Source organism: Hermetia illucens, chromosome 4, assembly GCF_905115235.1.
Source record: "Hermetia illucens chromosome 4, iHerIll2.2.curated.20191125, whole genome shotgun sequence".
In the NCBI taxonomy this organism is placed as follows: domain Eukaryota; kingdom Metazoa; phylum Arthropoda; class Insecta; order Diptera; family Stratiomyidae; genus Hermetia; species Hermetia illucens.
This window is the reverse complement of record NC_051852.1, coordinates 18,724,917-18,751,006: the sequence shown is the minus strand read 5'-3', so window position 1 is coordinate 18,751,006 and position 26,090 is coordinate 18,724,917. Positions and strand designations below refer to the sequence as shown.

General features: G+C 40.7%; 1 protein-coding gene across 8 annotated transcripts in view; it reads left to right on the top strand.

Annotated features, from left to right (window-relative positions):
• Positions 1-26,090, top strand: part of LOC119654752 (odorant receptor 33a-like) — a 49,732-nt gene that overhangs the window by 9,944 nt on the left and 13,698 nt on the right. Inside the window, exons 1-3 of one of the 8 annotated variants that reach the window (XM_038060289.1) lie at positions 10,721-11,540; positions 11,641-12,001; positions 21,314-21,453. The exons of 3 other annotated variants lie outside the window; for them this stretch is intronic. In XM_038060289.1, coding sequence (XP_037916217.1) covers positions 10,810-11,540; positions 11,641-12,001; positions 21,314-21,322 — 1,101 coding nt within the window. In that variant the 5' untranslated portion in view covers positions 10,721-10,809 and the 3' untranslated portion in view covers positions 21,323-21,453. Of the gene's footprint in view, positions 1-10,720; positions 11,541-11,640; positions 12,002-20,376; positions 21,194-21,313; positions 21,675-26,090 lie in introns of those variants that run through there. 4 more of the 8 variants (XM_038060284.1, XM_038060282.1, XM_038060287.1 and 1 more) reach the window with 4 other exon arrangements.

The window sequence follows — 26,090 nt, the reverse complement described above, 5'->3', positions numbered from 1 at the left end:
AACTATTATCTAACTACTATCTTGGTTCCTCAAGAAGGAGCATTGTGAGAGACCTCGCGTTCTCTACACTGCTGTCCTTTAACTGCGTCTCATACAGGATATTATTCGCTGGATTAAAGTGCTCTACTACGATAGCTTTTGTGCTGATGACAGTTGTTGGTTAAAATCGTCATGAATATCTAAGTCAATTGGAAGATCCATGTGAAAACATCTGGCCTCCTCTCGGAACAAACATACAACCTTCAAAAGTGAAAAGTGACAAGCTCAGTTCAGACGAGTTAACCCTGCTACCGAACAAGACAAAAGTCTAAAGAGAAAAGAGAAAAAAAAAAGACGCGTATTGGGACCAAAAATGCACCCTCGATATCCTAATCCGTCCTGAACTCTATTCTGCTAAACCTTTTGAGGAAACTCTGCGGCCCAAGTTTAAATCAAATGCAGAAATTTGGTGATATAATCTCGGAAACGTAAAAGTATCGCCAAAAATGATCACAATCAGAAATTTTCCCAACTTCTTTAAAATAGTACGTTTCATGCCAGTTTGGTTTTTATCTAAACCGTTTAAAGTAAAAAGTGAAGTTCTTTCCTGCACGCCAGAGAACAGAGATTACACACAAACTGCTCAGTCAGAAAAGGCTATCAGTTTCATAAGTGGAAGCCTCGACTAGTAATAAAAGTTTGCTGGGTGCTGGACATACCATGCAATCCAGCTTTTATCTTTTCTTAGTGTGTGACCTATTCAGTGCCATTTTTGCCTTGTGTTCAGTCCGTCCATGAGTATCTGAATGGGATATGGACTTGATGGAAACAATTGTTGAGAAAAGTCTGATGCAGTTGAATAAAAGTGGTGGTCGCTTTCTATGCTTTGGTTAGATAAAGCAACATAGAGAGAATTTTGGTGTGAAACAGCCTTAACTTAGTGTCGTGGGTAGGTATCTGCATTTTCAATTTTTTTCCAAAACTGTGATCTACACCTAGCATTGTGCTGCGACGAATATAAATGAGTTGACTATAACTGTCGCTTAAAGCCCTAGAGGTTGCCTCAATCGAAACCACCTGCCGCTTTGCATCGTCGTTTCCCTCTATTGTCTCAATCAATTATTTGATCAATTTGATCAATTATTTAATTCACCATTAAATAGGAGGCGATTTAACTCCCAGACACACCGGTCGCAAACTCCACCGCTGGACGTAATTAGCCATGTATATCTCGACTATTTCCTGATAACTAGCAGCATCAACTTAATTCTGAACCAAACATTGTCCCATTCTTTGAAACCATTAGGGTCATCAGCGATCGCAATGTCATTATTGTTTACATCTAACTTTCCGATTAACAAATTTGGCCATCACTTCTTGTAGTCAATCGACGGCTAATAAACAGATCTCTGAAAGACAAACTGCCACAACTCCAATTCTCATAGAACCACAAAGTTCCCAACGAGCCAAATTAACGGTACAGTTCTCCAATCAACTGAAGCATTTTAGGTATGCGACGAATTCGTGCTAGTCCCTCAACTACTATAGCATCATTTATTCCTCGGAAGATATCCTGCAAAACGTATACTACCAGAAAAACTCTAGGGCGGAGACTATTAAAAAAATGATGTTTCCCGCTATACTCCGCAAGAACCATGATTTCGATATCTCACTTTGTGAAAGGTTCTTGACTCTGTATACTAACCACCCCAATAACCACCTCTCCAATATCCAGCTAAGCTTAACCATATTCAGAGAGCGCAAGCAAGTATTCTCGCGACTTGGTAAGACTGCGAACGGTAACCATGTCTTTCTACAAAACATAGCCCCTAATGAAAAAGCAAACGTCCTTGTTAACTATTTCATATAAGCACACCACTTCGTACTCCACATGCTTGACCAAAACTTTGAAGCTGAAATCATTATATCAATTAACTTATTTCGATTCTTACTGTCTTACTGTCAAACATTTAGCCAGACCGGACCTTTGAAGCACCCTCTCTTCCTAAAGAGATACATTGGTTCAATCCTGCAAAAAACTTCGTCATACCCGAATTGTCGCAATATTCATCGAACAAAACAGGAGTAAAAAGTCGGAAGAGTCGAGCGGGCTTGATAAAATCCCTTCCATAATCCTTAACAAATGCTCTGCATCCTGTTAACATTTTTCAACCATTCACCTTGCTGGACGCCCATTTCCTTTCGAACTGGAAGTGTGTTTAAATCATACCCATTCCAAAGAAAGACGAAAAAACCCTTTTCGCGGCTAGCTGCAGGAATGTCTGTCATGCGATAGAAACCACTCTATCCCGGACTTCTAGTTGCCCAACCGGATGGGTCATTCGGTTGAGCATCCACTCATAGTTCTGAAAACCGACGTTCAGCTGGAATTTAGTTGTAAGGTACCTACATTAGCCTACATCCTGGACATTAGAAAGGGTTTTCATCCCCTATGGCAATATCACATCTCCGCGGGGGATGCGGGATTTGTCGTATCCTCTAGTAGCCTCTGAAGATTGTCAGTGCCCTTCTCCCGTGGGAGAAAAATGTCTCAATAATTTGTAGTAAGATAGGGCACGTGATCATCATGGTTTTATAGGCACTCCCTTCTGGCTTAAGTTCCTTTCGAAGCAAATCTTCTTAAAGCAATCTCTCTTGGTTTCTCATAGGTCTGCTCTTATTTTCTATTTACTGCAGCTTGTCTGGCTCTTTAGTTAGGCCCTTCGATAGTGAATGTCCGCCTCCTTGCTGTGCGTTGCACTATATGGGGATAAGCTTTATTAGGCAGGTATAACCACACTTTAATCAAGGTCTGCTTGTGCATTGTACATAGATAGTCTGACACGCTTCTCGGTTTTGGTTTTGCGCATGGGGGTTTCCCGCTTTGTTGGTCACCTTCAGCAGTAAGTCAGAAATTCGAATCTCAGCATTTCAGGCATGAAGGGTTTTGTGGAGTTTTTTATGTAAGAATATTTTGGGACACGATTCCACTTGTAGTGTATATGCATCGAATATGTCTGGCATTCAATTCAATGTAATACTGACATTTTAGCTCTGAGGAAGCAGTAATCTGACGTGAAAGGGAAAACTTTGATCTATTTTTACTTTGTTAATAATAGTACGATGTGCACCAAACTTTCCAGTAGTGTGCTTTATATTAAACCTAAATTATTGCGGTACTAGATAAAGTTAAGAGGGTTCGCAATAAATTTACAAAACATACTTATGTACTATTTATAATTATTGCAGCAGATATTGTGTCGAAGAGTATGGTATGTTGAGGTCTATAGGCTATGCGCATGAACTGCTTCGATTTTTTTTCAAATTTTCCATTTCGTAGTTTTTGAGAATGGATCCTTGAAATAATTCACGTTTTTCTAGTCCCTGCACTACTCCCCTTTTCGACCAATATAATAACTATGATCTGCTTCAAAAAGTACTAATCAAGACTTTTACTTTTACTTATTTACTTTAACCCCACCTGGTTATGTTTGGTAAAAAAAAAATTGCACCCTTTTTTTTGCATATATGGCGGCTTCATTTAAGTTCAATGTCGAATGATGTAATTTACTTGGATTTCACATTTCCAACATTCCCACCAAATTTCGCTTCAATAAATCTGTCCAATTGTTGAGAAAAGTGACAGGGAACCGATTTTAATAAGGTTTTGTTTTTCACAAAACCTATTGCCTAGTGGTGGCTGTGTACTTCTGGCTGACGTTTTATGAAATCTTACGCGTCAGATTGACGTTGACAAAGGCTAAATCTACATCTAAACCAGACCCCCCTTGCCGAAAGGTCGCATCACTTTCGTTGGTCAGTATTATGTCCAAAGCTGTAAAAGCTTCTGATATACGTCCTCCTTGTTTCGGTTTTTCTACCTTTGAACTCCAGTGTCTACCCGTTGAAGTCTCTGGAAAATTTAGACAATTTGAGACTTAGTGGGACGTACAAATATATATTGCTAGTCCAGAGCCAGTAGGTGACGCACGTCTATATCATAGCTTTACCAGTCGAACTCGTGGCCTATATATTTCTAAGGGGTTCATTTACAATGACAATTTTTACCCATTTTTTGTAAGTGGTCTATGAAACAAGTCCTATAGTATACATTCCTATAATTAGTCAGATTTACTTGAATTAACTTCCTATTTTTATTTTATTTATTTCATTTAGTTAACGCGTTTTTAAGTTCTAAGCTATAAGCCTGGTATATCATCCGTAAGTCTATGGCTGTATTGTTGTGGTTTTCTCTAACACTGTTGGTGCAGCAGCCTTAGGCTCTTCCTTGAACTCTTTCGTATGCCTCCCGTGACCCTTTAAGAAGGACTGGCTCTCACAATGTTTCGATGTTTAGACTACCCATTTTCACAAAAAAGTGTCTGGCTCCGGCCAAGCTTTGGTCCGAACTGTGGGCGGAGTTACGTTGAATATAATTTGAAATATAAACACCATTTTCGTGTTTTGCGAATTATGAAAGGAAGCGTATAACATCTGCGAGCCTCTTCGGTTACGTTGCTCCCAGGGCAGAGGTGAGCCAGCGTCTGATGAGTTGCCTCTGCCCTGATACGAAACCGTAGTCGTCTTTGTTCCTCTTTTACTTTTTGAACCTTGGGTGTTAAACTCAAAAAGGGGAGTCGGTGAACAATAAAGAGTGGGAGCAAAGTGCTCTCCATTTGGTCCGGGCTGACATCGAATGGATGCGGACTTAGAACTCCCCAATTCCTAAAGAAAGTGTTGGCAGATTATTTTTTTAAACACGTTTTCACTCCTTTCATAAAGCTTTTCTGATTTTTTTCATTTGTAACAATTGACATCGGGGAGGTCTTTGAATTGACAAGCATCTCCTAAATGGACCTATCTCCTGGTCTTGGATTACTAGCTGCGGCCGTTTCTCTTGAATAAATGGGTTATACTTCGTTTGAATACCTCCTGTGGGCCGCTCTCTCAAAAGGAGCACTGAGCTGCAGGGTCTCCTCTTCGTTTTCTGCTTCTGTCACCTTCCAATTTGGTTTTGTAGTCTAGATAATCTTCCCGTGGTTATGTCAGTTCACGCACCAGAGATCTGTATACAGAAAAAAAGGATGTTCTGATTATGCGGAAAGCTGCTACAGCTACCACTTACTCTTGCCAGGCGATCAAATGAGACTCTTATCCACTAAAATCACTTCCTTCTCCTTCCACTTTCCACTCGGGATTGTGCAGGTTGCAGGGCTGGATCAGAAGTTTATAAATCTAAATCTAAATCTATAAATAAAATATAAAATCCATTTCAAAAAATCTGAAAAAAAATGATGATGTAAATGGGACCAGTGAACATCCAAACTTTTTCCGTAAGAAATTGACAAAATTTGCAATTTCTGAAGCGCCGAACTTGCGGTTCATGAACTTGTTTTGTGGAAGTGGGGGTGGAGCTGCATATGTAGGGTCAAGTTAACCATCTTCGAGATAAGGGGTAAAGGATCGCCTTTGGTCATCTTTGTTTGGTAGCATTCTTGCGATCGGTGCACCCATGTTATAGGCGGTACACTTCAAATGTAACTTGAAATTTACCCTCTCATCAACCATTACCCTATAACGCAGGCTGTCAATGGATGATCTGTGCCCTAACTTAGATCCTTGAGGGCGTATCTTTTCTCGGCTTAGTAACAAGTATTGCTCCTGTGTTGTCTAAAATTCAATTCGAGTCATGAAATAGCTCTATATCCAGTAGACAACGCGAGACCAATGGTGGTTACGCTGATAACGAAATATAATGTCACTGCTTACTGCTATACTTAGTTATCTCCCAAAGTGGACCTAGGATGGATGCGCATGTTCTTCGGTATGTGTTTGATCAACCTTTCTTATGCATTGTAGTACAAAAGCCTTTTGATTAGAAATTCAGTAATGATATACTTCAAGTACTTCGTTCCGCTTCATTTAATTAGACACTTCAGTATTTTATTCCACCAAACAAAACTGAAGATATTCTTCACATCGAGCGCGGTATTATGATAGTAACCTTCGAATTCCGAACTGATCCCTAATTTATTATGAATTATTCATTCGAATTGTTATTCAACATTATTTAGAAGGCATATTGAGCGGATGTCAACAGAATGGTTTGCTTGGTTTGAGGATGGGTACTGGCTTTTATTTCTTCCACCTTTTGGATGGAGGGCTAGATATCTTATTCTTGGTTATTTTCGTCGCATCTTTCAAGACATCCTAGAGATAAAGTGGTATTCCAAAACTGGCAGTTTTGTGATCGATGCATATATGAACGTCTCAAATTCAAAATTTCTAGCATTGTTGTCCTGTCTTTTGTTTCTATGGTTCTGAGTGCGGTCCGAATATAAAAGGCAATGAACGATGCCTCGCGGTAATGCAGATTACCAAAATGAGAATATCTACATCCAATATGGCGTTGCGCTGTTCGTGAAAAAATTACCATAGAGGCATTTTCGATACCGAGAACTCATGTACTAAGACTGATTTGAAATCAGAAGTCGATAGCAAATGACCAAAAGACCGGTGGAAGCAAAGGTGGTGTGATACGCTGATGATGATTTGAGAGCCTCGTGGCTCCATCCGGATTTGGCCTATGATCGAACAAAATGGCACAACTAATCAAGACGAGCCGACTCTGGTTCTTTGGCCAAGGCTGAAGAAGATGAAGATATTCTTGGCCACCTTAGGATTTCGAGTTGGCTTCCTTACACAGTCACTTAAAGTGCTATCCCAGTGTAAACATTTTTGTTCTTCGAATTTTTTTTTGATTGTTTGATAGCGTATACCTTGTTAAATGACGCATCAAAATTTTGAGACCATACTAGGATAGTTCCGTAAAAAGTTCAACCTTATTAAAATCGGTTTACTGTCTGTCCGTCACACGCATTTTTCTCGGAGACGGTAATAGCGATTGACACCAAATTTGGTAGAACGGTGGGAACTGTGAACGCTCACGCATACAGTAAATTACATCTTTTTACGTCGAATTTAAGGGGGGTCCCCATACATGCCCCATACATGCATTTTTTTCATCAAATATAGTCATGTGGGGTATCAAATTAAAGGTCTCGATTAGTACTTTTCAAAGCCGATCTTAGTTTTGACATTCGTTGAAAGGTTGGGGAGCGTGGGGGGTTGAAAGTGATCACTTCTTTAAGGGGGCCATTCTCAGAAACTACCAAACCGAAAAATCTGAAAAAAATCAGGAGGCTGCCACTATATGGTGCCTGGGCTCTGAAATACCTTCCATGCCGATATCTGTTTAAATAAAGTTAATAATAGTATATTACTACAATTTTTAGTAATTGGTTAGAAACTCCCCTTAAGTTGATCCTAGTACCATGAAATTTTGCAGTGATATAGGCTATAATATAGAGCATGCCCTTACCAAGTTTGGTGGAAATCACACTATTACTAACAAAGCTATAATACCTCAAATAGGTTGCTTTTTTGAAAATTGAAGACTATGAATGTCAATATCACCCGAAAGTGGATACTCTCACATAATATATGGATATATTACGTGCTACGTACTAAGAAATACACAAAACCTTTCGTACCTGAAGCGTCCAGCTTCCGGTTTCCCGACTTGTTATTTTTTAGAGGTGTGGTTTGCAATTTTTGTTCTGTGAATTGCTCATGTAGTTAATCGTATCTAGGTCGGTTCACGTTTCCACAGGGCTGACGTCTACCAGAAATTCGATGCTTATTTTTGGAAGCTAGTGCACCTTGGCATGGACGCGTCAAATACTCGTAGGAGCGTTTCGCTGATCTATACAACCTGACTCTTAGCGTTTCTTTTTGGCGTTGTACTTGCAGAAGTAGATCTTTCAAAGTTTCATCGGCAAATCTTTTGACTATCCATTTCACAGCTATTTTCGCCATCGACTTTTTCCTGTAGAGTGGTCGATTCCAATAATGATGGCCTGAAGATCATTTTGTTTGTACTCTTCATTGGCGTGTCAGTGAAGGTCGTTAACTAAAGTATTTCTAACGAAAGTATTGACACTTTCAATATTTAAGGAAAATGTTCGTTTTAGAACTGCCTTTTTTAGACAATGGGCTCAAATCGCAGGCCATTATCCTCAGAGTTGATTTGAACTCCGCGTCATGAGGCTTGGTGCATGGCATAGCAATTCTAGATGAATACATAGCCTTCCTTTTGGAAAATTGTGGTCTTGTTTAACCGTCCTTGGAGATTTTTATAGTTTCTCATGTGATTCAATTGCCTTGATCCCATATCTCCCCGTATCCTCACCCAACCCCTCTCACCCTGCCGGCCTATGCTGGGATCATCAATTCACGTGCAGAACAGACAGTTTGATTCTCCCCAACTAATCTTAACAATATGATTTTTTCCCCACATTTAGGGCGAAGATCGGATCTGTAATGAGAATGGTTTAGTTTTTTATTATGTATAGAAATTCTAGAGGCCTGAAGCGTCCTTTTGATGATGTCGGTTCTTATCATTGGTAGACTACTCAACACACTCGGACTTTGTCAGCTGCGATAACTCTCCTTCCGCTTTAAACTTCCAACATTGAACCATCCTTGTCGATAGAGTATCGTAGCTAGGGCTGTAAAGCTTGAACAATCCCCTCCTCTTTAGTAATCTCCTCCAAGTCCTTGCATACTATAATTGTGTGTTTTCAATTCAATTTTACTTCTACAACTTCACCCAATGACAATTCTTCTTTCTTCAGTAGCTCTTCTGGCTTGCCTTCATCTGTTTTCAATACAAAGAATAAGTTGGCTTTCTGCGTTGTACGGTTCACACTTCCAACTAGATCCATTAATGAAGTATTTGCTTCGATCCTGTGGAGGATCACAGATTATGTAAGATCATCTTTCTTCTCCATTAACTGCTTTTCGGGTTAGCTTTCGCAATTTTTTCTTGCTTTCCACCATGGTCTAAGTGGAGTCTTTAGTGTACTTGCACACTATTGTTGAAAGGACTGTATCCTTCCATGAGTAACTTGAAGGCGATTCTTCAATTTTTCGCTTTCGACTTCGCTGGGGAGGTTTCACTTCTCCATAAGGCTGTGTTAGTCTTTTACGGGGTTCCAGAATTTCCTTCTGCCTGATGTATTTTGCGCTGTTGCATCTATAAAAGTTTCATCTATCATAAATGTCAGTGCTTTTGACGTTGTCTGCATTGGTGCAGGCGCTACCGGTTTGCACAGTCTTTACACCTCCCCTTGCTCACTTTAAAGTAAGGAACCCTAATGGCACATCCATGATCCTTAGCCGCATAGTGCACATGCCGAACATGCCGAGCATTGTTGCATAGTTCGTGGTCGAGTCGAGTAGAATTTTTCTCTGTTCGCTTATTGACATTGGTGACCGTCATTGGTGATCCTTATCACTCATCCTAAAAGGATCGTTTATGTTGAAGTTTCCACCAATAGCGCTCTTGTTAGCCCTTCAGAGGTCACCGCACCCATCGACTTTAGGACAGACATCTTTCTCCTAGATGACTTCTATTATCTTCCTCCCTTGGCTTGGGTATTCTTCAGAACTTCATTAGATATTTACGCCATACTGCCTCCTACGAGTATACGTAAATGCCTGTTGTATTTTTGGTATCAGTGCTTTGCATCTGTTTATTTTTTACGCGAGATTTATTCGGAGACGGTTGCACATACTAACAAAAAATTTTGTTGGAATGTTGAAACTTTGATCCCTATCCATGATGTTTAAGGGTGGTCCCACACATAAAAAAGGGGGTTGCCCTTAACATCCAGAAGGGGACGTAACCATTTTTATTCATCGAATATAACCATGTGGGGTATTAAATGAAAGGTCTCGATCACATGTTTTGAAGCATCTTTTAATTTTAACGTTTAGAATGTTCACATTTAAATCGAGCACTCATTTTCAGAAACTACGCAGTCGACAAAACTTGAAAAAGCTCATGATGATGCCTGTTTGTGACGCTTGAATCTGATCTTACTCCTCACCTACTCAAAAAGATTAATAATATTATATTTCAATTTTTTTTACCCTAAACCCTTTAAGTTCAACCAAGATGCATAACGCCACAAACTACAGTAGTATAGGCTATGATCTGATATGTAACGATACTGGAAAGTTTGGTTGAAATCTTACTATTGTCACCAAAGTTATAGTAGGTCAATGTGTTTTTTTCACATAAATGAATATACCTTGAGACATGGTATCCAGAATGTCAGCATCGTATTGCACTGGATAGTCTAATATGCTTAACAGATATTAGAATGAGATGTTTACAAATGGAACTGTTGTGCATCTTTACATCCTTACTGAATAAATGCACAAAACCCTCCATACCTAAAGTACCAAGCTTCTAATCACTAACTTGTTTAACCCTTCCCTCCTGCTTTGGTCTATTCTTTAATCCCGGAAGTTGGTTTTTGTTGTTTCTACATCTTTTCCAAATTTCACTCCAAATTATTTGAAAACTTGACGCAACCCTGCATTGAAACCGATACGGGAATACCGGTCTAAAAATTCCTTTTCCTGATAATTTAATCAATCCCGACCGATTACCGCATTTCTTCCAGTTATTGCTCACTTAGTACTAGTCTTGCTGTCTCGGACATTATAAATATTGAATTCTGCTTTTGTTTACGCCTGAAAGTTTAGAGGAAAGTTTTAAAATATGCAAGTAAATGAGCTGCAGCTGTAGCAGTTCGAACCCCTTTCTGCTGTCACGGAGGTATGAGGCACCTTCACCTGTCATATATAAAGCGAGTCGTTCCGGCAGGAACCTCATTCGAAGAGTTGACAGTGAAGTGATTTCCCAAGTGTAGTTGATCTAACAGTTTGAATTTAAACCAAAAAAGTTCAATCTGGAAAATGAAGCCTTTGGAAAGGATGCACTCATATGATGCATTCCGAATTTTTTGGATGGGATGGAAGCTCCAAGGAGTTTACACTGTGGAGAACTTACGATTCTATCATATAATCCACATGGCCACGATTATTATCACCATCAATATCACAACCTCCATAATGTTCATTGGGCAGTTATTTTTTGTGGAGAGCTTCAAGGAATTGCTGGGCAATCTAACCATGGGATTATGCCTGATCATTTGTGGATACAAGTATCTCATCTTTTTGATGATGCGTCGTCATCTGGTTAGGATCCGTGAAACCTGGGAGCGGTTGGATGTACGTCCAACAACCAAGTTACAACGGGAACACATGGAAAGTATCTGTAAACGGTGTAATAGATTGGCCACTCTGATGTTCTCAAGTTATATGACAGTGAATGCTCTGTTTGTGATACATGCGGGGTTTTCTCATCGTGAACGTTTGGCTTTTCCGGTTTGGGTGCCTTATGATTGGTCGAATAGTGCAGTTTTGTATTGGATAACTTGGATGTACCAGGGGATCGCCCAGTTCTTTTTCTGTGTTCAGCAGGCCGGAAACGATGTGACTGGACCGATTTTTTTGTACATCTTGAAAACTCATCTCAAAATTATTATGGGAAGAATTGAGAATATCTCTCCCGATCCAAATAAATCTGATTGGGAGAATTGTCAGGAGCTCATTGACTGTATCGAGGATCATCGACTTATAATGGAGTAAGTTCTGATTGTTTTGCAACATAGAAAGCTATTGATCCTTATTGGGTTGCTACAACCTAGCCCGCCGGGATAACTTAAATATCCTTTCACATTACAGTGTTTTCGACGTTCTGCAAGGGACGGTATCTTATACAATACTCTTTCAATTCATCGGGACGGCAATCGTATTTTGCATGAATATATTGCTGTACTTCCTGTACACATTGTCTTTGACAGAGGTTCTAATACTCATGTTATTCCTGTTTGCCGAAATAGTTGAGATACTACCGTGTTGCTATTTTTCCAACGAGTTTATGTCGTCAACAGATGAATTTGTGACTGCCATCTACTCAACCGATTGGACGGGTCAAAATCCGAAATTCAAAAAACTCATGATCATCTTCATGGAAATGACACAAGAAACTAAAGTGATTATCGCTGGAAAAATTATACCTGTTACATTGGCTACTTTTGTTTCGGTGAGTAGGATAATTTTGGACTTGTTCCATTGCAAATAAGGACTCAGAAGGACTTGGTGATAAATTGTGTATTTTTGGTGAACCCCCATGGTCCAGTGTATTCTGTTATTACATCTAGTCAGCGGGATTCAGAAATGAAGTTTTGTGTGTATGTTGCTACGTATAGTCTGTTTCCTTAAAGCTGGATTTGTCAAAAGTTGTGTCGTCTCCTCCAAGCTGGATTTCTTAACAATTACGCCTTTTCTTCAAAAACGGCTTTGTCCAGTGCTGTATCGTCTGCTCAAAGCCGGGTGTGTCAAGAATTGTGGTTTCTCCTCAAAGTCGGGTTGATCAAGAAGTGTACTATGTGTTTAACACCCTTCAAAATTGTGCTGTTCTCTCAAAGCTAAGCTTGTCAAAAGCTACGACGTCTCCTCAAAAGTGGATTTATCAGGAACTATACCTGCGTTGTATCCTCTAAACCGGGTTTGTGTAGAACAGTGTCTTCTTGGTAAAAAAGAGGCTTGTCAAAAACTGTGTTGCCTCCTTAAATTCGAGTTATCACGAACTATGTCTTTGCCTTAAAAATTAGGTTTGCTAAGAATGGTGTCGTCCAACCAAAGTCGGGTTTGTCAAGAATTGTGCTATTCCAAAATCGAGTTTGTGAGAATTGTACCGTCTACCCAAAGCTAGATTTGTCAAGAACTGTGGCTTCTCATTGAATCCGAGTTCGTCAATTACTGTATCTGCTCCTCAAATCCTAGTTATCAAAAACTGTGCTTCCTTCGCAAAAATTGGGTTTGTCAATAACTATGTCGGCTCTTCAAATCCGATTTATATTGAATTGTGTCTTCTCCATAAGAGTTGGGTCTGTTAAGAATGGTGTCGTCTTTTCAAAACCGGGTTTGTCAAGAACTGTGCGGGTTTTTTAAGAATTGTGCTGTTTCCTCAAAGCTAGATTTATCAAGAATTGTGCTATCTCCTCGAAACCGGGTTTGCCAAAAAGTGTGTCATCTGTGTGTCAAACTATTACCATAACACATGCGTTTGGACTCATCAAAAAGGAACCTTGTAAAAAATATCGCCTTTTTTATATTACCATCATTGCTCTACAAAAAGCGTCTAACTGTGTTTTAGACTGGACTTTTTTCCCGGGATCATTGCAACCCAGAGAGTAAAGCTTGAAGTGTGACAGGCTCATCTAAACTACTTCGCATCTTCAATGGTACTCATCAATCAACTGTAGTGTATGTTGCCCTGTTCTCTATACGCTGTGTAGCTATCCAGGGCTACGATTGCTGTTTCACGGTTATGGAGATAAAAATGTTCTGGTGTATAAGTGGCATAGTGCGCTATAATCTAGTCCCAAATGACAACATTTGTAATTAACATACCATCGCACCTATCATCTAAAAACTGCCTGAAATTCGTGGCTAGTGCTTTCAAGTCATCCTTGCCAACGATAATTTACCAGTTGATTTGGAAAAGAATAAAAAGGGACCGAAAACCCGACCGAAACTACGCTGATTTGAAATTCTAGAAGTTGGTTTAAAAATTTCTCAACTGAACCCAGACCATGCTTATGACTGAAAGAGGTGGCACACCCAATCTGGACTAGCTGACCTTGCTGTTGAAGAGGAAGGGGGTTAAAAAAGAAGAAGAAAGAGAGGCCATTAATAACCAAAAGTGTACTGTCTGCATGTTAATTTCTTGCGAATTCTACACTACTACATATTTTTGTGGACCTTGAATGCGCAAATCTTTATTGTGCTACAAAATCAAGTCGATCAGTCAAATTCGTAGCAGGACTAAGTGCTCATATCTAGTGCTCAATCAGAAAGGATTATCAGCTCCATCAGTGGCCTATTGTTTCGTACCTTTGCCTTTGCCCTTCTTCCTTCTGTGGTATCCCTCTTTGACCCAACAATATTGAACCTGGAGAACAACATATTGAAAGTGGTTGGTGCTGCTTCCGAGATAAAATATCAACTATCATAAAAGTGGTAGATCGGGCATTATTTCATTTCAGGCGGATTTGAGTAAATTAAGTGACTTTGACAAAACCGGGACCCTTGACTGGTTGCGAGTGGAACGCCTATCAGTGCTCCAATAAGCCGCTTCATTTTCTCTAATGTTCAAAACTTTTTGAGCCCCGACCTAAACATATAATAGATAATGTTGAAGCACTTGTCCCCTTTCGAACTGGTGATCACAAATGTGGGTCGTTTTCTTTGAACCCTGTGTATTAAGGGCGATGTTGTCTTTCATCTGATTTTTTCTTGAGCGCGATGTGTACTGACAGTGTTTAATCCTTAAAGTCACCTGTTGTACGTAGTGAAAATGTGAACCATTAATAAGATAATTTAATATTGCAGTCATTAAATAAGCATATATTGGATCTGAAACCCATGACAGTGTGCTTAAGTCTGTGCTCTTTTACTAATTATATTACTTGTGAAATAGCGGAAAACCATATCGTGATGCGATGGTTGACGTGATGTGCTCCTTAAAATTTGATACACCTACTACAACAGGCCTGGTCCCGACATCGAAAACATCAAGCATTGGTGCTCGTTTGAGGTTTAGATGGCTCCATCGGCATCGTCTACAATTGCATACTGTACTACCAGAGCCAAAATGAGGAAAACAGCCAAAGCTCTATCCCGATTTTTGTCGTTTAAACTGCTCCGATTGGTGGTAAACACCTCATACTCGTCGATCCCTCATTGTTCCAGTGTAGTCTTGAAAGTTGATGCCAAACCGTCGGCCCCAACCACTCCGTTTTTATCTGAACTTCGTGTCCCATTAGAAGGAATTATACAGCTTCGTCGGTCAACCGTTTTGCCAGGACATCGGTTTCTTACGTTGTACCATCGTAGATCATCCCTGCCCTAACTTCAGGTATTCCTGATTGCTGTAGTGTTTGGTTGACTGTGTATAATATCGCAGGCTACTCTTGGTCTCAATTCAGATATTGCTCCGGTGCACTCCAGTGGCCCTTGGTTCAAAGTGGTCTTCCTGTCAAAATCATTCCGCGTCCTCAGACATGGAAGAAGTTCTGGAAAATCTCACGGGTAGAGGCACCTTCGCCCGTTTCTTGGGTGAACTTAGTTAAGATTGTAACCCAAAGCTCGTGACAGTTTTCTTTAAAGTGCCGCACCTCAACGAGTTAAATGCGTTCGACAATCTTTCCTGATTGCCGTAAGGTTTATTCACCAAGCCTTAAAAAAACCCTAATTCAAGGATATACAGTAGTTCAGAGCATCCCACCTCCACCATTGAAAAATGTAGCTAGTTCTCTTTACACTGTAAGAATTATTCGATCAAGATGTTAGGGACTTAAGAGTCAAGCTGTCGGTCTTTATCTTATCTGTTATGCCAAGGCGCTTCAGGTCGCCATTTCGAACAATTTTTTGGGATCTTGGCATACACAGAGACCTGACTGCATTATGTAAGTTCACTGACGGAGGGAACCCATATTTTTTTTTCTCTCTATCTATTTAGGACTGCATTCCTTTCTATGTTTCCTCGTCCAGCGCGTCATTCCTCTTAGTCTCTTATACTGACTCCTCTTATACCTATCCATTTCATCGGTCCGATGATAGTTTAATTGGAACGCCCACCTTCCCTTCTTCCTCTGAGGATAAATGCTAGCTCACCACAAGTTTGTACTTATTGTTCTTTCCCTCCTTTAGTTTGTAACAACTTGAAAAGATACTGATGGATCATTAGATACCCTACATGGCTGCATTTAGAAAAACGTCGCCTATTCTATTTAATCGCCTCCATCCCTGTCTGTATAAAGACTCCCCCCCCCCTAAATTCAACATCAAATTATGCCATTATGGTTTGTGTAGGATTTGCGCCCTGTGAGTTGGGACTTAAGAGTATACTCAAAGTCTGTCCTGTTTGGCTTAAGGGGCGAGTAACCGGGATAGAAATTTCTGAGCTAGCAACCTGCAAATTTTGAAATTTTATTGCTACCGAAACGTCGGATAGGGACTGACCTCACAGTTGCGATCTTTGTCTAGCGAAAGCAGATTATGATTGGTTTCTGGAATGTGTGTACACTAATAGACAACGGGAGCAAGGGTTCTCGGAATGCCCGTTTTCTCCAACTCGAAGGGGTATTCCGACGATATAAGTTAGACCTTTTGGACCTAGGCGAAGTAAGTTGGAGAGTACTCCCCTCCCTCTTGCGGCAAGGTGCTTTTGTATTCTAGAAAGCTGAGTAGTAGCAGACGCGAATCCGCTGTCGTGTTTTTTTCTTGCTGTGGATGGTGGGAGTTTTGTGAATTTCTGCCGCTTCCACCGCCTCGTAATTGGTGGTATATTGTTCGGGCACAGAGCCCGTCATAAGGCCAGTTGGGCTTCAATTGACCAATATCCCCTTTGTGGTCAGTATTAAATTTAGTAGTTGTCTCATGGATGTGCATAACAGAATCGGCACTGACATCGGCCTCGAAAAGGATCAACATTTGACGGTCGCTTATGTTCACTTGTGTGCTGCGTTTGCCACTTTTCGCGGGTTAGAGAGCTGCGACCCACCAAGTTCAACATCGACCGCTTGAATGATTCAGCTATCGCTCGACAATGAAGAGCTTGAACGGCAAATACACTGAGTAACTCGCTGAAAATATCGATGAGCATTGGGTCACCATTGAAAAAGCTCTTTTCTGGGGACCACGCAGGTCGTCGGACACGTCTCGAAGGGGTGTCATAAGATCTGGATGACTGTGGAATCGTCGAAGTGGAACGCGGAATGAAAGGGTTTGGAAACTTTATTGATCGCTTCGAGTGATGGTGGGCATGATGCGCTCGAACTTCGATACCGAGTGAAATTTCGGGAAGATCAATGTAGTGTTTGCGGGAAGCGGAAGATGCCGCAGAACGAAATGATTGCAGAAATGCATACGGCATCACGAAAGAGCTTGCATGTGATCGGAAATTTTTCGATGGTCCTGCGAAGGACGCTATCCATCCACGAGAACGAGCAACTGAAGAGATAGAAAACATACTTCACCACGGTTCTTAATCGTACCACTTTCGGTGAGGTTCTTCCTTTTGTGGATGAAATGGCCAATGATCGTAATATGCGGATACGGACTGTTCCATCAAGCAGAAGAAAATTCACTTCGCCCATCAATGCACTCAAACGCAGTAAATCTGTTATCCTTGATGGTCTCCCTGTCTCCCTGGAACACATCAAAGAATATCTCGAAAGCTTGATCGGCAGACAGGAGATTGGTTTCCACTTCGGATCCTTTCATATTGACCACGTTAACATCCTACGCATCATTTTAGAGCAATGCGCGGAGTTTAGATCTTCGCTTCACCGGCTCTTCATCGCTTTCGAGAAAGTTTTCGATAGTGCAAACAGGGAGTGTATCTGGTGTGCTCTACGCAGGAGGGGCATTCCGGAGAAACTAATAGCTATTATCAGAATGACATGACGGCGCAACATATTATATGTTGCAGTGAGATAAAATTTCAAAGGAATTCGAGGTTTAAACCGGGGTCCGCCAGGGTTGCATCATGTCACCGACGTTATTACTTTCTGCTATCGACGACGTTCTTCATGCAGCCTGGTCACTGGAAAGAGTTCAATGGATCATGACATCTATCCTCAAAGATCCCGACTGCGCTGATAATATCTTGACTAAATGGCTTTGGATTTGGAAAGCGAGGCAAGTAGAAGATATCCACCAACAAAACAATGGTTTTCAGTCTGACGGCTCATTGCACTCTCCTCATCTGCGTTAATGTGCAGAGCATCGGAGGCGTCGATTAATTTGTATATCTAGGAGGCGTAGTTCCGCTTTCTCTGCCCTGTTTAAAATCTGGGTATACAGTTATCTCAACATCAGGATCAATTAGAGGCTGATCTGTGCTAGTGTTGTTTTAGTGCTGCTATATCCCCAAGCCTTCATCAACGCCTGTGTGTGTTGTATTATCGGATTATGCTGGTCTGATACTATCACAAACGAAAAACTTCGCCGTCGTACAGGCCTGTCACCCGTGGGTGGAAGTGCTTGGAAAGCGGAAGAGGCAGGCAGTGAGTAAGCGGCAATTGCGTTGCAATTCACTTTCCCAAGATGGCCGACGAGCGGGTCGCTCCATAGGCACTTCACGCCGAACAGTAGAGAAGGAGTGCATGGATCGCTGGAAATCGTAAAGAAGGGGGAGGGTTGCCAAAGTGTATGTCAGTTAAGTTCCAATGAAAGGTTAATAGATGATCTTAAGCTGATAGGTCGAAGGGCTCTGACAGCATAATTAACAGATCATCGGTAATGAAGTATGCCGGCCTTAAGACGTTGCAGCAGTTGCACGGTTAGAGTTTATGGATGGTAAGGTCACTAGTGTAGTAGTGTTTTGTCGAAAATAATTGGTGCATTGGCCTTTTTTTAAGATTCAAAAGTGGTTCAGACGTCCGCATATGTGTATCAAGTCCATGCGTGGCAACGAATGGGGAGAGTCGCTGAGAAGCGTTGACTGTTTGCAACCTATAACGAACTGAGGTTTAATAAAGCAACTTTTTTTCGTCTGAGTTCGCCGAACACTATGAATTGCCAAGTTTTTTGGAAAGCATCAATGTTCATCTGATATCCAAATCGAAAATAAAATCTCTGTATTGTTCATAGGAGATGGTAATGCCAATTTTATTATGAATCACACTCTGAGAAACCAAGTCTCCCGGCAGTGATTCAAGTTCAGCTATATCAACTTCATTTACGCCTTGTTGAAGTCGATTGTGGAGTTACCACCAGTCCTTGGCAATATGGTCTTCACCCCTGCTTTCTGGTACAGTTCCTCGCAAAAAATAATCAAAAATAGCTCCTTGGCGACATCTGTTCTCGCATTCAATAGCTGACCCAGTTGACGTTTTTTGCAAGGGTTATCGTCACAGTCTCTGTACTACCGTATGCATTCCATGGACTTATCTCAGTTGACTTATGCACCAATTATAATCCAATTCGTGGTTTCCTCCTCCTCTATCATCTTCGCGTTGTAGAGGTTCCATCTAAGCCTTTGCATTCAGTCACCATTCATCACTGCTATTTTATCTAGCGTTGATTCGATCCTTTTATGAAGGTCTAAACTCAATCAATAGGAAGCCTTTTAATGTGACTCCATTTTCTCCTAGTTCCAACAAGGAGCCAATACCAAACAACCTTCTGAACGATCTCTGGACATGTGAGTCCTCCTTTTGCTGTAATAATCAGTATATTTGATGAGGATCTCTTTTGCTGGCTTTTCTTTTTTTCGACTCTAGCATAGAAGGAATCTTCAGTGCATTCACCGTGCTTCTCTGGATGGACTGCTCAACATCCTATCCTTATTGCTGCTGGTGGTGTCTTTAGGGTCCATTGTCAGTTCAGATTTTCTGTCTTTTCGCTACTATCATAGTAATTACGGACTGATATTAGTTTTTCGCGTCATTGGTTGACTTGGCCGAAGAAAACGTTGGTGTTCGGCGAAAGAAGGAGACGAGAAGCTTTGGAAAATAAATGTCAACAATAGCATGGTTTCCTGTATAGCGGGTGGCCACGCCCTCGCGATCTATATTAATGCACAGAGCTTCAAAGGTGTTTAACAATTTGCGTTGTTGATGCCAACGACAGTGGCAAAGAGCTGGAAGTTGCATTAACCACTCTAGGCTCGTTTATGCTGCTTTGTATAAAATGTCAACATCAACATCAATTTGAGGTCGTCCTCTCTGCACTCTACAGCCATCACCTAGCCTGCCTCTGTTGTGCTATGAGCGAACTCCTTTCCGACTTAGTCTCAAAGGATGGACTATATTGCAGATACATTGATTAGAGAATGGACTTGGCAGTGAATAGGTCACATATTAAGGAAGAGCGACAACTCTAGTGCTGGCTATTCGATGCAATGCAGGAATGGAATCTCAGGACATCCAAAGAGGGGTTGACTCCAGAAACTCATGGGACAAAACAGTGGAGAAAGAGTGTAGGCTTCCCGGGAAATTTTGAAGGGATTCAAAACAGGGAAGGCGTTTTACCCCCACATGCAGTGCAATGGTGGAATATACCAGGGATTTTCCGAAAAGAATTCGCGATAAAAATAATTGTGATGAAATTTAAATTTCAAAACTTTCTCCCCTTATGTCTTTAAATATACTCATTATTCTGGTCACAAATAACATCCTACTTACATTCTATTTCCACCGAAAGCTTTGCAAATTCAGATGTCCTTAAACTTCCTTGCCAAAGTGTATTGAATTCTATTTTTGTTTACTATTGAAAGTTTACAGAAAAGTTTTAATAGATGCAAGTAAATAGTCTGCACATAATAGAGTACTTTCAACCCCCTTTCTTGCTTTCATAGAAGTGTGAGAACCCTTCACGTATGATATATAAAGCGAGTCACTCCGGCAGGAACCTCATTCGAAAAGTTGACAGTGAAGTGATTTTCAGAGTGAAATAAGTCCAAGAGCAAGAACAAAAGTTCAATCTGGAAAATGCAAACTTCGGAAAGGATGCATTCATATGATGCATTTCGCAGTTTGTGGATTGCATGGACGCTCCAAGGAGTTTACGCCGTGGATACCTACCGATTCCATCAAACCATCCATACGGCCACGATTATTATCACCATCAATATTACAACCTCTATAATGTTTCTTGGGCAGCTATTCTACGTGGAGAGCTTTAAAGAATTGCTCAGCAATCTAACCATGGGATTATGCCTGATCATTTGTGGATACAAATATGTCATCATTTTGTTGATGCGTCGTCATTTGGTTAGGATCCGTGACGTCTTGGAGAAGTTGGATGTGCGTCCAACCACTGAGTCTCAACGGGATTACATGGAAAGAATCTGTAAAAGATGTAATACTCTCGCCTGGATAGTTTTCATATGCTATATCGTGGTGAATACTCTGTTTGAGCTAAATGCGGCCTTATCTCATCGTCAGAATTTGGTTTTCCCAGTATGGGTGCCTTATGATTGGACGAAGAGTGCAACTCTTTACTGGATAACTTGGTTGTACCAGGTGATCGCCCAGTTTGTCTTCTGTGTTCAGCAAGCTGCGAATGATTCGACTGGACCGGTCTATTTGTATATCCTGAACACACATCTTCGTATTATCATGGGAAGAATTGAGAATCTCAAGCCTGATCCGAACAAATCTGATTTAGAGAACTGCAAGGAATTCACCGACTGTGTTGAGGATCATCGTCTTATTATGAAGTAAATTCTTAATATTTTATAAGATAGGAGGTCATTCTATTCTAATAAGTTGATCCTTACTGGGTTGCTAGAGCCCAGACTTCCGGAATAACTTAACTATAAAATTCTTTCATATTACAGTATATTTGACATTCTCCAAGGGACGGTATCCTACACAATATTCCTTCAATTCATCGGGACGGCTCTTGTATTTTGCATGAATATTTTACTATACTTTCTTTATTCATTGTCTCTGACAGAGGTTTTAACAATTATGTTATTCCTCGTTGCGGAAATACTTCAGATATTACCCTGTTGTTATTTTTCCAACAAATTCATGTCGTCAACAGACGATTTTGTGAATGCTATTTATTCATCTGATTGGACGGGTCAAGGACCAAAATTTAAAAGCCTTCTGATCACCTTTATGGAGATGACGCAACAAACTAAGGTGATTGTCGCTGGAAAAATTATACCAGTTACATTGGCTACGTTTGTTTCGGTGAGTAGGATAGTTGTGGACTTGTTCCATTTCAAAATAGCTCGCTTTAAGGACTTAAGAACTAATGATACATTTTTTGGAAAACCCACTTGCTTAGTGGACCTACCATTAGATTTGATTAGCAGGATTTAGAAAAGTAGTATTTTGTGTTTTTTGTTGGCTGTACTTTGCTTTCTTCAAGCCAGGTATGTGCCAGGTAGTGACACTTTTAATGCAATAGACGCCGCACAGTTTCTCATAGAGAATTCTCGTCCTCTCGGCATTGGTTTCCACGACCTAGCGAAACGCCTGCCATGCACTATGACACATTTCATACTAAAGGTTTTCATTCATTGAATTTATCTGTTCTACTGAGATTTAAGGAGCCTAGTTCGAAGTATGACAGGTACATCAAAACCTCTCTCTTTCTTTGTCGGTGTTCACTAAAGAAGTCAGTTGCGATGCAATCCTCACTGTGGTCAGACCGATTCACTGCCCTATAATCACCACGGGCAAAAACGGATAGTGGGACATCAGTGTTCTTGATAATTACGTGCTCTCAATATATAATTTAACCTATAGATTTCAAAATAACGACCTTTGGCCCTAAGTATCGCTAAAATCGTTCTCAGTTGGCGTCTTGTCACACTTGGGTGACGGACGAGTAACACAAGCGCTTGTTCAACGCAAGGAGTTGTCGTTTATAGAACAAATACGCTGGTCATTGGTCCAGCTGGGGTCTTGTCAGACCTAAGGGAACAAGGAGAGCAAGGTGAGCGAAGTACTGTTCGGTAACTGGCGTTCTTTACAATCGAAAATCTTCGGGAGAGTCGTTCATCTTGGTGCTCTCTATAGTTCCCAAAGTTGAAAAGATACCAAAGGCAACGAACGCCGTTCTGTTGGTGGCATAACTCGGTATTATCATGTCGAAAATGAGGCGCTTTGTAGGATCACGTCATCGATATTGAGGTTAAATCGCTAGCGAATATCAAGTCAAAAATTCAAGAGGAAAATGACCCAAAGGCTGTTTGAAACTGCTATCGCTTGACATTTTAGAGGATGATCTCCAAACATCTTCACTTTGTGTAGTCCAAGCTTACGACCTGACTACGTGAAGAATCCAGTTCAGACGAGGTGACTCAGCTACGAAACAGGACAGAGACCAAAGAGAAGGAGAGAATTATTTTTAACCAAAAGTGCAAGAGTCCAGATCTCGGAGAATCACCCCAATCAAATTGACCATAAGTGAGATGAGGTGTCTAAAGACCTCTACTTCTTGTGAATATTAAAATGTGTAGAATTAAAAAAAATGTATACGGTGTCGAAGAAGCGAAATCCCGCTGAAAATCCATGGTCAAAAAAAGATGTAACCCAAATTCAGAAAGTGCAAGAATTTCGATAATAACGCGAAAAATAGTGAAATTTACAAATTTTTCCTACGTCCATAGAAAAGTTGAATTTGTTACTTTTGTTTTAATGAAAAGTCAAGTGCATCCGTGCTAATAAAAGGTCCAAGTTGTCACATCTTCCGCTGAATTACGAAGGATTATCAGTTTTGTCATGCTAGTAAAGGATTACCATTTCATCAGCCTTCATCAGCCATTATAAAGTTATCCCCTCTTCAAGAAATTGTTGAAATTTTTCGTAGGTGTCATCTCTGTCTGACACAATAATGGCGAAGTTGGGAACAAAATGTTAACAACGGTCAACGTCTTTTTTTTTAAAGATTCGGTCTTTGACCGTATAAAAGTGATAAATCGGTGAATCCGATGGATCTGAGAAAAACTAACAAATCCCACAAAATAGAGTCCTTGGCCGGTTTTAAGTGAAACATCTATGAATCCTCCAATAAAGCTTCTTTTCGTCAATTTTCACAACCTTTCGACCGTCTCGACACCTATATCATTTTATGGTGCGTTTTTTCCCTAAAACGAATGACCACAAATTTAGTTCCATTTGTTCGTATCCTGCGAATCAACAGAGACGTAAGAGTTGAAGGTTAGTGATTGAAAATTACTTTAGTTTTGAAATTTCCTTGAAAACTCCGCATAAGTTCGTTCTGGAAGTACCATAGTTTTACAACAGCATAAACCATAATGTACTTATCGAAAGTTTGGTGAAAATCGCACCATAATTAGCAACATTATAATTAGTTCAAAATAGGGGTTTTCAGGTGAGTTTTTGACACTATAGGATATAGAATGTAGTACGCAAAAATGGTGCACAAATGAACTTCGAGTTAAGTACAAATAGAGCAGATATAACACTCAGATTTTCGTACATGAAAGATACCTGAAGCGTTCGGCGTCCGGTTTTTAGCTAGTTTCGATTTCACTCGACCTCTACTTTTGTTATGTCTTTCTTCACGTTCATTTTCGAAGGCCTAAAACAAGAAAGCAACAACTGATTCCCGAAATACGGTATTTATTACTTGGTGCATTGAATGTTAGCTATTGGAATGGAAGATCCTGGCGGCAGAGGGATCGTTGACTGGATGTCCGTCACCAGCCGGCTCAGCTATGAACGACTATCTGATCTGCGTTGAGCGCAATGCAAGTTAAAATTAGTAGTGAGGGAAAATATTTCGCGCAAAGTATCTGGGTATTCCTGCAGTGTTTTTATAGATTCAAGTCACTCAGAGAGCTGTTGGCACTTCTTTAGTTAAATCGCAGCCGATTGAAAACATTTAACCTGTGGTTTCACTTGCTCCCGCCATCTGGGAGTTAAAAACTCGATTGACGTCATAGTAAGATAGTCGACTATTTGTTGATTGTAGTAAACCTACCCTCTGTCGCGTTCATTATCTTATAACTCCTGTTGAGTCTTCAGTTCAATAGGCTTTGCAGGGAGAGCAGTCTATGGACGGTTTCATCCATAGGTTCGTGCAAGAGAGTGATATGACATTTTCTGTTTAAATCAGTTGACTCTGTGCCATCGAATCGCTCAACTTTACAGGAAGATTTATCGATAGATATCACTCCATCTTTGTGACTACGGCATTTCGTTAAATACCTCCATCAATGAGATTTTGAGGTACGGCAAAAGAAGACAAGTATTTGGAATCTCCTCTTGTTTATATAAATCTGACCAAGTATAATAGTCCTGGCCAAATTATAGCCTCGTTCAAAACCACATGACTTCAAATGTCGGAATCTTCCGTTGTTTCTGATCACCTGGCACCACCATTAAACATTCTAATCGTCTTATTTGCTTCGAAATTTTTCGACAGGATCCCAACTCTTGGCGACGCATTTGTAGCCGTTCATCTTATTTAATCAAAATCTTAGGTATCTCAGGACTAAACCAACACAGAAAGCAGTCTTTTCTTTTGGAAAACCACCCCTACTTGCTCGCCCATATCCCCGCGCGATCAACGTGAAGTATTATGTTGCGAAGAGGCCTTTGCTCTGTATCACCACCATTAAATCCCGCTTTCCAGAGATCGATCCAGTTCCTGGAGCTTTTCTTCTATCACGGTTATAGTTGTCTTTATAGCGCTCCAATTTGTTTTCAAATTTAACATTTCATGAACGTTGAAGGCATCACTTAACCTCCCCTTTTTACCCACAAATTTCAGACAATGGAACATAACATGATCCTCCGATATAGCGACGTATTTAGGACAATCGGGAGACTCGTCCAGTCCAAAGCGATGCAAAAACTTCATATAACCACCTTATTCTGTAAGGAACTCTATTAGGTGGTAATTCAATTCTCCGTGTTTTCGCTAGACCCACTTCTCATTGCACGTGGTAAGTGTATAGGTTCAGCGGTTTTTCCGGAACTACTCGGCCGATGCTGCTATCTCTTTTCTAGTGTCCTTTCGGAAGTAAGCAGTCACCTCTGGTGGTCCCCTTGTCTAGAGACAATGCCAGTGATTTGCTAAAAGATCCAACGGAATTATTTCACCGCGATGGCATATAGTGCCTTACCCGATGCTGTTCTATACGCCCTGCACAATCTCAACGTGCTTATGCAGTATGGTAAACGCGTCTTCTAATATTAGCCCTCATCCTTGCTAGGGACTGACTGACTTTTGTTATCTGTTCCCGCACATAGTCCAAATACTCCTTCAGACTCAACATTCTCTCCAGGTATCTAATGATCGATTTTGAAATGAGCTCGTAATTTTCAACTCGGATTTGGACTGTATGATTCTTTCTTTAATTGGTGATAAGGGCCATCTTTTCGTCCACTAAGTCGTGATGGTCGCCCCAATTCATACTGCCACTTCGATAGACCACCAACTAGCCATAGCAATTGTTGTATAAGAGACGGGAAACACTCTGTTCACCATGCCCAATTCAAAGATGTTTTTGGGCTTTAGGGCTTTGTTCAGAATCCTGTCCAGTCCCGGAGCCATATTATTTCCAATTGGTTCAGGCATTGCTCGTAGGTTCTCCTCGTTAGCGTCGGCGATCAAGGAGACATCCAAGC